At 36.5% G+C, this 15014-nt stretch overlaps 1 protein-coding gene, 1 non-coding gene and 1 pseudogene across 2 annotated transcripts; 2 read left to right on the top strand and 1 right to left on the bottom strand.

Moving 5' to 3' along the window:
• Positions 1-250: 250 nt before the first annotated feature.
• On the top strand, positions 251-3212 carry LOC133860396 (uncharacterized). The gene is made up of 3 exons (XM_062296012.1): positions 251-458; positions 917-990; positions 2712-3212. Exons 1-3 carry the CDS (start codon positions 251-253, stop codon positions 3210-3212), a joined length of 783 nt encoding a protein of 260 aa, XP_062151996.1.
• A 1886-nt stretch (positions 3213-5098) lies between these two features.
• Positions 5099-5238, top strand: LOC133862136 (small nucleolar RNA Z247). The gene has a single exon (XR_009899157.1). It is a non-coding gene; the product is annotated as a small nucleolar RNA Z247 (small nucleolar RNA).
• Positions 5239-8707: 3469 nt separating this feature from the next.
• LOC133860395 (protein MKS1-like) lies at positions 8708-13154 on the bottom strand (annotated as a pseudogene).
• Between the last annotated feature and the right edge of the window lie 1860 nt (positions 13155-15014).

Here is a 15014-nt window from a genome sequence, read left to right as displayed (position 1 = left end):
GCCTTACTCCACCAAGCAGAGCAGAAGGGGAAAATTACAGGAGTTCCTACATCTCCCATGGGCCCTTGGTTAAGCCATTTATTTTTTGCTGATGATAGCATGCTGTTCTACAAGGCTAACTCGTTAGAATGGAGAAGGTTGTTGAGAATTTCGGGCATATATGAAGCAGAATCGGGGCAAAAACTTAACATGCAAAAGATTTCAATTTTTTAGTCGCAACACAAGCCATGAGAGAAAGTAGAAAATACTCATGTTATCTGGTTTGACAGAGGCTCATCGCATAGACACTTATCTTGGGCTGCCTTCTTTTGTTGGAAAATCCAAAATTCAAGCTTTCAATAATATTAAGAAGAAGGTGTCGCAAAGGCTCAACAACTGGAAAATGAAGTTCTTATCCCGTGCAAGCAAAGAGGTACTGCTGAAGGCGGTTGTTCAGGCTATTCCAACATACAACATCGGTGTGTTTCAACTACCGATCTTTGGGTAAGGAGTTGAATAGTATGATGCCGAATTTTTGGTAAAGCCATATGGCAAAAAACTCTAAAATACACTGGATGAGTTGGGACAAAATGAGAAGATCAAAAGTTGTTGGAGGGCTAGGCTTTAGGGATTTAATTTTATTCAACAAGGCCCTTCTAGTAAAGCAAGGCTGGAGACTAATTCAGGAACCTTCTTTTATTACAACACAAATTCTAAAAGCAAAGTATTTCCCAAATTCTTCCTTCTTTGAGGCTTCTCTAGGGAGTTGGCCTTTTTTTGCATGGGGGAGCATCTTCAATTCCAGGGATTTACTACAACAAGGACTGATGTTGAGGGTGGGAGATGGCAGTTTCATCAAGCTGTGGGGGGATAGGTGGCTGCCAACACCTACTACGTACACTGTCCAATCTCCTCCAAGAATAATCCACTGTTGCAGCTTTGATAGATCAAGATTTGAAGGGCCTGAATTTAGACCTAATCAAGGAAATGTTCTCAGAAGATGAAGCTAAGGTAATTTCCAATATTCCCTAGAGTCATTTGTTACCACATGATCGGATGATATGGAGGGGAATCACAAATGGAGTTTTCACATTACACAATGCATACCTTTTGGGGAAGGAATTATAGGACAGATTCGGAGGACAATGCTCTAATGTGGCGAAGGGACATGATGTTTGGAAATCTGTTTGGGCTATGGACGTACCTAATCCAGTAATACTATTTATTTGGCATGCATGCAATGATTTGCTTCCTACAAGGACTAATTTATTTAAATGGAGGGTGGTAGAGGATACAAAATGCCCTGTGGTATAGAAGAAGAAACTACTATATATGCCGTCTGGAACTGCCCTGCTGCCAAGGATGTTTCAAGAGGAAGTTCATCCAGTTTTCATAGATGCTATAGTGAGGGAACTAATTTTCTGATGCTTTTTGAATACTGCTTGCAACGGTTTAGTAGAGAGGTTTTAGATTTAATGGCAGAGACTGCCCGTCAAATTTGGTTAAGAAGAAATGCATGGGTTTTTTATGGAGTCTTTATTCATCCAATTGTTGTTTATATAGAAGCGGCAGCTTCCCTTGAAGATTTTAAACCATGCAACAGGAATGAGCAGGAACTCATTCAGCCATTGGAGATTGAATCACGAAGAAGACAACTTACCTAAAAACCTCCCCCAAGTGGAGTAATAAAAGAAAACTGGGATGCTTCTCTAAATAGTAAGGATGGATGTATAAGGATGAGGATTATTGCTCGGGATTGCATGAGAATTTTTTTGGGAGCTCGTAGCTTGACTCAACTGGTGACGGTAGATCCTAAGTCTGTTGAAGTAATAGTAGCTCTTAGTGTTATGCAATTTAGTAAAGAAGTGGTTTTCTTTGAAGTTATATTTGAATGAGATACAGCTTAGATTGTTATAGAAATCAATTCGGATCCTCCCCATTTATCACAGATCGGTCATTTTATAGATAGTATTCTACAGGAAATGACTTGGTTTTGATTTGCTAGGTTTATCTTTGTTCATAGAAAGGCTAACTTTGCTGCACATATACTTGCTAAAGAGGCAACTTATAATAATGTAGATTTATGTTCGTTGGAGGATATTCCATAGAGTATCACTAGTATTGTAACTAGGGAACAATTTTGTCCCTATATCCCTCTTTAGGGTCAGTTTTTTTTGCTTGATTAATGAAGTATGAGAAGTTTATATTAAAAAATTAAAAAAAAAAAAATTAGTCGATATACTAACATAATAAATAGTTAGCATATTAAATATATTAACTAGTTATAACATATTTAACTATTAAAATATTAAATAGTTAACTATAATTTGTATACTACATAGTAAATTACTATTAACTATTATGTTAATACACAAACATAACTAGTTAGTTTATATGTTAGTGTATATAACTATATACATACAATATAACAAATGGTTAACTATAGTTATATATTGTAGAAAATAATATGCTTATACTTAAGGTTAATAGTTTTTGACACGATCCGCGAATCCGACACGAACACAATACAAAGTTATAAGGTTTGAGTTTAGGCTAAATGGGGTCGGATCATAAATGGATCAACCCGTTTATAAACACGGGTTCGGGTTGACCTGAACCGGTTTATTTATTTTTTTTTTTTTAAAAAAAAAACCGAAATAGAATAAGAAAAGTTAGAAAACCCTAGCTGCATTTTCTGTTTTTCACTCTCTTTTTCTTTTTTTCATCTGTAGATTCATTCCAGGCTCCGTCATCGCCTGTCAACTCCACACTGTCCGTCGACTCTGTCCATCTGTCCGTCGATTTTTAGGACCCCAAGACAAATTAGTAATTCATTTCAATTTTACAAGAAAATGGCTATGTTCCAAGCATGTTGGGGCTCTCTGGTTGGAAAAACATTGGCAGTTATGAGATTTGGAAAACTGGGATCTGAAGTGGCGAGGCGTGCGAAAGGGTTGGGTATGCATGTGATTGCACATGATCCATATGCACCGATGGACAAAGCCCATGCTCTAGGTGTGGAATTGGTACATTTTAATCAAGTCATCTCTATAGTGGATTTCATCTCTCCCCACATGCCACTCACTCCTGCTATTTCAAAGGTCTTCAATGATGAAACTTTTGCCAATATGAAGAAAGGAGTCTGTATCATCAATGTTGGCAGAGGCGGAGTTATAAATGAAGATGTGCTTCTGAGGGCCCTCGACAGTGGCATTGTTGCTCAGGTATATTAATTCATTTGATCAGCTAATTAGTTCTTGATGATAATTTTAACCCAAAAAAAAATCTTTAAATAACAATTGGCTCGTGTAATGTCAACCCGACATGATCCATTAACTAAACGGGTTAATCGTGTGACTTCGTGTCGAGTAACCCGGCTTATAAACGTCTCGTGTTCGAGTTTTGTGCTTCAACCTACTTAGTTAATCGTGTTAGGTTCAAGTTATCCTAAACGGATTGGCAGGTCAACCTGAACTCTATACGGTAACCCGTTTTGCAAACCTTGCTTATACTATAGTAAATTAGTTATATATTGTATACTATACTTACTAGTTACTTACACTATACATATACTATAGCCTATATTTATATATAAAAACATATGGTTAATTACCTATAGACTATAGTTATATACTATATCATATAATATGTAAGCATATTATATATTTATACTATATTTATACATAATATAGTAATAACTCACATATACCATTGTTTAAAGTTATAACTTATATATAATAACTTATAGTTACTTATAGTCTATAAAGTTATAGTTATATACTAAAATATATAATATGTTTATATTAACATATTATATACTGACACTATAGTTATATATAATAACATTTTAATACAAATGATATACATCTATGTAAATATATTATTTGTAAAATCATATGGTCATGTGATCATAAGTAATATCATTAGAATATAGATCATATGATTTAAATATTATCATTAAATACTTAGAATAAATATGATTCATAATTATCGTGCTTATCATAGAGAATATTATTAAATGATTCATAATTAACGTGTGCACACACACACACACACACAATTATTATTATTTTTTTACATGTCCACACAAAAGGAGGGAGGGGGGATTCGAACTAGTGACCTCCGTTTCATGAGGTGTGGTCTCCAGCCGATTGAGCTACCCCTTGGGGACGCACACACACAAATATTAAGCTATAAGTATATTATTAAATGATTCATAATTAACGTGTATATATATATATATATACACACACACAAATGTTAAGCTATAAGTATACATTATAATCACGTAATGTTACATAAGTATACAAATTCATACTTATACAATGATTAACTACTCAAACTTCAAGAACGGAAAGCACGGGATTTATCTTATGTATCAATAACGTTTAATGGAATTAATAATAGGAGCAACAATTACAACATTAGATATCAAAAACGTGTAATAGAGTACATTGATAAATTGTAACTCAGTATAAATAGTACCTAACTCATCCCAATAAATTCGCGAGAGTCAAAACATAAAATCTAGTGTTGATAAGAAACATATATGGTATCACAGCATTATTGGCTAACATCTACCACGTCTACAACTTCTGAAAATCAATCTTCCAATATCAATTCATCTTCTACAACCTTCACTCCTTCTATCACACTTTCCACTAAATTTCTTATTGTCAAACTCAACAGAGAGAATTATAATGTATGGAAAGCCACACTTATTCTCTACCTAAATAGGCCACGATCTCATGGGTTTCGTTGATGGCAGTCATCCATGCCCCGACGAATTTATCACAACCCCCACTCTTCATCTTCATCTCAAACCTAACAAACCATCATTACTCTTGATCCAAATTTCAAACTCTGGTCAACAATACCAAATCCTCTTACGTGTGATTCTCTCTACTTTATATGAGACCATTTTTTCACACGTCATTGATCTTACTACATCTTGTGATATTTGTGTTATCTTGGAAAAAAAAAATCGTGTTTCAATCTCAAGCTAGTATCATGCAAATTCGGTTTCAATTAGCAACAACCAAAAAGGGCAATATCAAAATAATTGATTATTTTCAACGCGTGAAGAGCATTTGCTAATTCTCTAACCTCCATTGGCCAACATATGTTTGATTTAGAAGTCATCACATACATTCTTGGTGGTCTTGATTTTGAGTTTGATCCTTTAGTCACCTCTCTCACCACAATAACAAAAATCGTTAACTCTAGAAGATGTTTATGGTCATTTACTTACATGAGATGTGGCTAGAACATAATTCTTCTTCAATTGATTTGTGAATTTTGCAAATCACAACTTCTCTGCTCCATGCAGACATCAAGGGCACACCTTCATCAAGGACAAACAATTCAATAGCATTTTTTTTCATGCAACCAACAGTATGCCCAGCCACAACAGCCATTCAATATTAATTCTTCTCGTGGGTGTGAAAGAGGTAGAGGCTGTGGGCTCTATTGTGCATCTGGCTTTAATGCCCCGCGACCCATCTACCAACTTTACAACAAACCAGGTCACATTGCTCTATGTTAATGGCACAAGTTCAATCCTTCTTTTTAGCTTGATATTAACAATAATCAATCTGCAGTTTATCTTACTAGAAAACAATCACCATAATGGACAAGTATCGAAACACAGTTTATTCCACAGCAAACTTTAACAATCTCAACCTCCAAGCTGAACCGTACTCTAGGGCTAATTAGATCCATGTGGGTAAAATGGTTAAGTTTTGAAAATTTCTTACATTGGCTCTTCATTTTTGCCTTCCCCTCAAACAAACTTTTAGCTAAACATAATTTTGCATGTTCATTAAACTGACAAAAATTTAATTTCGGTTTCTCAATTCACTCAAGATAATCTTGCCATTTTTTTCACGCAACCAATAGTACGCTCAGCCACAACAACCATTCAACAATTCTTCTCGTGGGCGTGGAAGAGGTAGAGGAAGTGGGCCCTATTGTGCATATGGCTTTAATGCCCCGAGATCCATCTACCAAATCTACAACAAACCAGGTCACAATGTTTTCTATTAATGGCACAAGTTCAATACTTCTTTTTAGCCCGATACTAACAATAATCAATTTGCAGCTTATCTTACTTGAAAACACAATCACCCTGATGGACTGGTATCCAAACACAACTTATCTCACAGTAGACTTGAATAATCCCAACCTCCAAGCTGAACCGTACTCTGGGGCTGATCAGATCCATGTGGGTAAAATGGTTAAGTTTTCAAAACTTAAATTGGCTCTTCCTTTTTGCCTTCCCCTCTAACGAACTTTTAGATAAACATAGTTTTGCATATTCATTGAATATGCAAAAATTTAATTTTGGTTTCTCAATTCACTCGAGATAATCTTGCTTCCATTAAATTATTTCTTTATTATTTTTTCATTAATGATCTTTAATCGAGGAATACCATTCTCCGTGATAAGATTAAAAATGACATTTACCCATGGCCTCCAATATCTTTCCAAGTCATCTCACGTTGGTTGTGTTGGCAAAAGAGTGTCTTTGTCACGTTGGCATGCTCGCCTCAGCCATCCACATCAACGTGCCCTTAGTCAAGTTGTCTCATCTCATATTCTACCTGTATCGTCTAATAAGAGTCTCGACGCCATTGCCCATCTTGTCAAATGGAAAATAGCCACAAATTGCTTGTTAGGTCTAGTTCTTTTAGGAATAAAATTTCCTTTGTAGTTTTTTTATTTAGATTTGTGGGGTCCTGCTTCTGTTTCTTCACTCTATGGAAATAATTATTTTCTTTCAATTGCTGATGATTTTAGTCATTATACTTGGTGCATTCCAATTTCTAGCAAATCAGATGTTACTAATTAAAGTTTTTGCAATGGTTCAAAAACAAATTGAAAGATCTTTTAATAGAAAAATTATTTTCGTCCAAGCCGATGCCCAATGTTCATTAAATGAAATCAGTGAATAAACAACTTTATTCAATTAAAACTTAATGTCATTCAAAATAATTGGATTTCAGGGCACACATCCTAATATTAATGAGTAATAGTAATGCTAGAAACCAGATTTCTATCTTACAACTATCGCACAATACTCACATAGCAGTACTAATTAATTGTTGGATCAATCATTTAAAAAAATTCAAAATTGTTGATTAAGACTGCCACGTCAGCATTGTAGAATAGTTATAAGATAAAAATATTATATAACATCACTCTAATGAGCAATGAGTTAATTATTTGACAAAATTTGGAGGGTATTGGTGCAAGGACTACTAATTGGTCCAACTATTTCCAAATTAGTCATAAATAGTAATTTAATTTAATTTATAATTATTTTTTTATTTGATTTTTTTGTCTCAAATCACATGTATCTTTTCTCAATTAAATTATAACTCAACTTGATTATTTATGCTTCAAGGCATAAGTTCTATTCCTTTAAACGGAAAGTTCTAGGTCTAGTATGTGGAGATTAGTTTATTGGAGAGGTGGAGTTCACAACACACAGGAATCGGGATATTTCCATTTCCATTAGCAGGGTCAGGGCCGGGATGGGCATTTCCAATCACGGAGGAAATTGCGGGCCTCCTAATGAGATGTAGTGACACAGGGTAGCGATCGTACAGCTGAGACTGACAGGGACAGTGTGGGGCCCAGATACAATCACAAACAAACTGTGAAAGAAGTAGGTTGGGCCCCACGCCCACGAGCAAAGACAACGCACGCGTGCGCTGACATGCGTGTCGCTGCCTCTTCGTTCTCACGTGCCAAGTATGAGTACTTGGTGAGACACAGCTGCGGAAACTTTGGTGTGTTGCGGGATAAATGGGTTACATAACTTACATGCTCAGTAATGCCTGACTGTGTACTCGCTCGGATAGGCGCGTGGTAGCACGAGTACCATGAGAACAAGGGTCAGATTAGGTGGAAGTGGGGCCTATACCTTCCAGCCACTTATGTGGTCTGACTAGATGGCAGAGATTTTGTTTGACGATTTTTATTATTTTCGGTCGGACTGACGTGCGATCGTTCTATTTTATTTTTTTTTACCTATCTAGAAGAGGATTTAACGGGCTCTTATGGTACGTTTTCGGTGTTTAATATTTTAAAATCTAAATTCATTTATAATTTAGTGTGTAAATTTTGAAATAAATAAAGTTGAAAAAGTTGTTTGAATAATTTGACTTTTTAAAATAAAATTTTTAAAAAATTAGATAAAAATCTGATTTATTTTTAAAACAGTGAGATAAAATCTTATTTTGTTAACAATTCTACCATATTTTAGATAGGAAAAATGCTATTCATCTTGCTCTAAATTTTATTGGATTCGGCTACTATGCATTACTAAAAAGTAACGCATATCTGAGGTAGTTTTTTGAACGGCTGGGATTCATACAATTAGCTTGTACTCTCTCTCTCTCTCTCTCTATGTGCATGTGTCGGTCAATGCAAAAAAACTCTACCAATTTCTTGGGCAAAATTGCATGCTTTTATTTATTTATTTATTTTTTTTGAAATTCCTTAAGCACAGTAGTACACAGCTATGCCAAAAAGTCCAAAAATTTGCATAACAGGTCCATCAAAGAATGAGATGGTGTAACACCCTGATCCCATATTGGAAAAAGATAAATAACTCACAAAAAGTGAGTGGTTATAAAAATGGTCATGAGTGCTAAATCACATATTATCTAATTATTAGGTGAAACTGGACTTTATAAGGAATTTTAGGGAAACTCTAAATTGACTAGTCCTTTTGGAGTGACAGCGCATATGTAGCTAGCGTTTTTCCTTGGGTCGTTACAGATGGAGAGATCAAAGAAGCTGAGAGCAACCCCGAAGGACTCGCTGAGAACCCATTATGCTAAACTGGGCTCAGATCATGTAATAGAGGAAAGTTTTGCTGGTCATTGAACGGCGAGAAGAACCCATCCAAAATCGGAAACAAATTCGCCGACACCGGCAATAATATCCCTGGATAAGCCTCACCCAAATCTAGTAACCCCTCTCCTTCCACTATCCATAACTGTGGTAGTGCTGCTGGTTTTGTCTCTATCCCTATCTCTCTCCAACGAGTTGATCTTCTTGATGGAGGCAAGCCTTTTCGTGTTTTCGACGCCGGGGGGTGATGTCGATGATGACCTTGGGAGTGATGTACATGAAGTTGGAGCGGTGGCGTGAATGACCTTGGGAGAGACGGCGTAGGTAATCACAAGCTGTTGTGGTGGTTGTTGGGTTTAGAAGGGCTTTGGTGGCTGTTTAGGAGGCGGATGTGGCAGAGGCTTCCTGATCTTGTGAGACTATTTGCTGACTTTCAGAGGAGGAGGGAGGGGGGCTTGGAGCTAGACCTCTTTCTTCTGCTGATGTGAAAAAAAAAAAAAAAAAAAAAAAAAAACAGGCTGGCTATATGAATCCCAATCGTTCCAAAAACTACTGCAAATATGCAGTAGTTTTTAGTACCGCATAATAGCCGGATCCAATTTTGTTGGGCTGAAGTGGTAGGATTTCATCCAATCACCTCTGTCACATCATGTATTTAAATAAAATAATAATAATAATGTTTTCCATATTCATGTTACCCAGTGTGATATGAGTATGTTTTCCATAATTAGTACCGCATGAGGCGGATGTGGCAAAGGCTTCCTGATCTTGTGAGACTATTTGCTGACTTTCAAAGGAGGAGGGAGGGGGGCTTGGAGCTAGACCTCTTTCTTCTGCTGATGTGAAAAAAATAAATAAATAAAAAATAAAAAACAGGCTGGCTATATGAATCCCAATCGTTCCAAAAACTACTGCAAATATGCAGTAGTTTTTAGTACCGCATAATAGCCGGATCCAATTTTGTTGGGCTGAAGTGGTAGGATTTTGATCCAGTCACCTCTGTCACATCATGTATTTAAATAAAATAATAATAATAATGTTTTCCATATTCATGTTACCCAGTGTGATATGAGTATGTTATATGACTGTATTTAGATGAGTTTAATTTGTATTTGAGTAAGAATAATGATACTCATCACATTCATATCACCTCATGTCATATGAATGTGTTAAATAAGTGTGAGGTGTTACTCTTCCTTTTTTCTTTTTTTTTTTCTTTCTTTTTTTAATAAAGTAATTATGCTATTGACATTTATTTATCACACTTATTTCATACTGACTAACATGATGTCTTTTAAGTGGTTGACCATCTTTTTTATAAGAATTAGAACTAATACATAAGTGGATTTGGATGTAAATGTAAGATATGTGTTTATATTGTTAGTTTGTGTTGGCTGCATTCTGTTGACGAAATCACTATTATGTAATGTTGATGTCTTTATCAAGGATGCTATATTTTTCAGAGTCTTCATTTTCATAAAAGTGTTTCAAGATATTCAAATAAGATTTTGTGCAAATTCCAACTTAGAGAAGTCGGATCCCAAGTTTCTATTCGAACGGCTCAATCATGCATACAGACGCCCATCAATGTCAAGAAGTCAAACAGTTCAAGGTTGCATCCGTCCGGACGTCATGTCAACACATCCGGATGCACTTCAGGCTTTGAGAAGATTCCATCTTTCCTTCGCAAACACGGAGTGGAAAGACAGCTTGTACTTGCTCGGACACTAGGGCAACGCCGTCTGGACACCGAGATCCTTGATAAGGAAATTGCATGCAATCACTATGCATCCGTCCAGACGGCAGGGCAACACCGTCCAGACGCGCTCCTGTTATGACAATTATGTGCAGACAAAGTGCAACCGTCCGGACTCTAGAACAACACCGTCTGGACGCGGCCTTAATATGGAAACGCAAGGAGCGCGTTATGGAAAGCCAGTTGCACAGAAGACCATCTTGACGCCGCCTAGAGAAATCAGAGACAGACTCGATTTAGGTCTTCTTAGCCTATAAATAGATGCATCTAGACATGTATTCTTTACAGAATTCGGTATTGAATTCTTTATAGCTTAAATATGGTTTTTAGGGAGATATCGTGAAGATCCACTAGCTCTAAAGCTGTTGCCATTGTACTGTTGTTGTGCTCGTGTTTGAAGCCTATCTTAGGGAGGAGCCCTAAGTTAAAGCAATCCATAGAAGACCTATTCAAATAGGAGACTTGGTTGGGAGGCGTTCACATTGGGTTCGTGTCAGAGTGCAAATACGATTGCTGCATATGGGTATGTGAGTGTTACTGTCTTTGTACTAGCTTTGTCTTTTGATAATGAATTTTCTGGATTTAGCTGCCCCAAAGTGGTTTTCTCTTAATTGAGTTTCCACTTTGTTAACAAAATATCTGTCTCTTTTAATCCCGCACTTTTGTTATTTTGTTACGCATTGCACACACACACACGGTTAAATTAGAAATCAATCAATTTTTCATGTATTTTTGCTCATAAACAAAAAAATACATATATTAATATTTACGTATATTTTATTTATCCAAAAATATGACATCTCATATTGGCATCTTATGCATTAATTAGTCTCATAAGCTCTTGTTTTTTTTTTTAAGAGGATAATATTAAATGGCTAATTGGCACTGCTATATTATAATGGTAAAAACCATCCAACTATGACATTGAGATCCAAATTGTCAATTTTACAAATTCAAACAGTGGGACACATATCAAATATTAAGAAGCATGTTGAAGAGGCTATTGGCCTCCCAGAATGTGATAAAAATCCCTTAATCATAAAAAAAAAAAAAAAAAAAAAAAAAAAAAAAAAAAAAACCGTAGTTCTATTAAAATTTTGAAAATATCTATTTAAATAAATAATAAAAAAGAAAAAACCTTCTAACTTCCCAAAAACTTAAAAATATCCTTTTAAAAGTCTGAAAATCCTCCTAACATCCTAAAAATTTGAAGAAAAAAAATCCCCTCTAATTCCACAAAAAGTTGAATAGACCTCGTAACACCTCCAATATTTTTATTCAGTTTTTTTTTTTTTTTTTTTTTTTTTTAAATGACCATAGTAACTCCAAATTACTGAAATATGTCCAAAGCCATTCTAATAGTGGAAAGCAACTGTTCGAACAGTGGCCCAAGAAGCCACGTAGAATAAAGAAAAACCCGACTGTTTGAACGATATGGTGGGAAGCAACATGGGAAATGAAACCCAATCATTCGAACGATATAAAGTAACCTTTGCAACAATATGGCCATGAGCCACATAGGATAAATTGAAAACTTCTACGGTTCAAACGGCTTGCGAAACGTTCTAACTGTGATAGCCGACTGCATGCGATTTAGATAAGTCTAAAACTAGCAGAGGTAAGGAGGGAGGCTTATTTAAGCCATAGGATGAAACCCTAGCAACCAAAGCCACCAAAGAAAGAGAGAAGAGAGAAGAGAGAAAAAGGGAGAGTAAGAGTTCTCTGAGGTTTTGGCTTCAAGGCTTCAATAAGGTAAACCCTCACCCTTTACCGTAGTCCATTTCATTTATAAAAACATGTTTTAGTTACGATTTTGATAGTGTTTATGGGTGTGTGTACCCAAGACATTGTCTTAGTGTGAGTTTGGTGAAAGAAAGTGAGATGGAAGAAAAGTTTGAAATTTTTAGGTTATATTGTAAAAATGTTTCATTTTTAGGCCTTAAACAGTGTTAAAGGAAGAAAATGGAGTGTATTTTAAGGTTTTAGAGCTACTAGAGACCTTGTAGGAAGGAAAAATGAGATTTTTCGAATGTAGGAGATGATGAAAGTATATCATTCTAACATTGTGCGAGCTGTTAGAATGGTAATGTTCGGATGATGGTCAAAGACTGTTCTAATGGTGCTGGGGGACCACTCTAATGGTACCTAACAGACACCAAAATTCTAGGGTTTCAGGTGCTAAACTAAGGTTTTCAATTTAGAGACCCAACTAATGATAAAATACTTGTAGGTAGGGGTGTAAATCCGGGCCGGTTATAACCAGACCGGAACCGGATTCGGGCACTAACCGGGCCCGGAAAACAGGTAACCGAGTAGGTACATGGTTTTTTAAAACCGGGAACCCAGTCCCGGGTTCTTGATTTCACAAGACCCGGTTATACCCGGGAACGAGTCTTATACTTAATTAAAAAAAAAAAAAAAAAAAAACCCTTTTGTAGTTTTGCTTCGTCCCTGCACCATAAAATATTAAAAACTAAAAAACCTTACCTTTTTCTTTTGTTTCTTTTGCGTAGTCCCGGCGCCGCTCCACTGCTCCAGCCTCCAGCGCCAACTCCATTCTCCAAAACATATTTTTTCTTAAAAAAACAAATACACCATTCCTCTTTGGACAAACACACACCATTCCTCTTTCTTCTTTGCTACCGGAACCTTCTTATCTTTCTCTTCCTTCTTTCATTCATTTATCTTTCTTGTTTTGCTTTGTCTGATTGAGAAAGAGATCGGGAGTGACAGAGAGATTAAGACAGAGAGGAGATCGTGAACCCAAAAGGCAAAAGTGAGGCTCGATCATCCACAAGTCGCCAGTTACTGGAGCAGACGATGCCGTGATACCGAAGAAGACCGTGACCCAACGAACACGAGAGGAACCAAAGTAGACCCGATTCTTCAGTGGGTCAAGCCAATCGGCGATGGGTCGACTTCAGTGGAGCAGGGGTACGGGTTGTGACTTCCGGCGATTCATTCCGTGACCCGTTCAACACATTTTTTGGTGGATTTTTTGGGTAAATCCTCAAAATAGTAATCCTTGTAAAATAGTTGATTTGGTTTATTATTGTTGATTTATTTTGATAAAATCCTCTGTTTTTGCTTGGAGTGGCCGAATGGAGTTCTTGTTGGAATTGTGGTGTTTTGGTTCTCATGGATATGTTAGCCGTGTCTCCTAAACCATTTCCCGAACTAGTTGATCTTCACCACTTCCACCATTTTCTCCACCGTCAGGCTCAAGTCCACACCGTCAGGCGATTGGTTGTTTTTCATGGTCTTTTTTTTTTTTTGAAAAAAGAAATTAAAAAAATAAAATTACCCGGTCTGAAAAACCGGGTAACCGGGTAAAAACCGTTTAATCGGGGTACCCAGTTCCAGTTCCGGTTACTGAAATCCAATAACCAGGGACCCCGATTCCGGTTCCCGGTTTTGGCCAATAACCAGGAACCGGGACTGGATTTACACCCTTACTTGTAGGCAAAGGGGCTAAGGCATTTGAGGAAGGTTTTGTAGATAACTTTTACGACCAAGGTGAGTAAGCTCACGTCAAACCCTAAACTAATGTTTTGATAGCATGTTTATTTTAATATGAAATGTGCATATTTATACTGTCATTAAATGTTTTATGATTCAATGTTGTGGGCACTGAATTTCTAAGTAAAATGAATTGCGAAATAAATGATTGTGTGACCCTTATATTTGTTGTTTTACATGCATGGAAAAATAGAAATAATAATGTGCTTGTGTGACATTGCCACCATTGCTAAAATACTGTGAAACTTTTTGTGAAATAAATATGTGGCATGTGCATACTAGACTATACAGACTTGACTCTATGGCCCAGTTGTTGTGATGGTCAGTTTTGTCCTTAATCTAAGGGCTATTGTGATTGACGCAACCACCTATGGGGTGGGGTCACCCCCTGCAACATCACTAGTTGAGTGGATCACCCGGGAACAAACAGGGCCCATCAACTAGGGGATGACTAGCTATGCAATGCCCATGGCACCAATGTTGTACGAGACATCATCATTCTGGATGCGAAAACCCTATCGTGAAGGGGTTAAGAGTACAAATAGGCCATATTGATGAGAGTTATGACTAGCAGTATAATCATATATTATGTATACTTGTGCATTAGCATGGTTTTCTACATTTCCATGTTGAGAAATAATGTTGTGTGTGTGATTTTACTCTTATGTTTCAAAATGATTAGGTTCACTACATAACTCATGTGCTTCATGCGTGATCTACTCACTAAGCCGTGAACTTACTTTTTCAATATTTTTCATCTGTAAAATAAATATATTTGATAGGGGAAGGTTAGCCCTAGGACTTGTGTAGAAAGACTCAAAGTCAGACGTAGCTACATAAGAAGATGTAGTAAGGTCTATTAGTACTACTCGAGTACTCACCAAGGAATTCAGTGGTA

This window comes from Alnus glutinosa, chromosome 2, assembly GCF_958979055.1.
Source record: "Alnus glutinosa chromosome 2, dhAlnGlut1.1, whole genome shotgun sequence".
Taxonomy (NCBI): Eukaryota; Viridiplantae; Streptophyta; class Magnoliopsida; order Fagales; family Betulaceae; genus Alnus; species Alnus glutinosa.
This window is presented reverse-complemented; position numbering and strand designations above follow the sequence as displayed.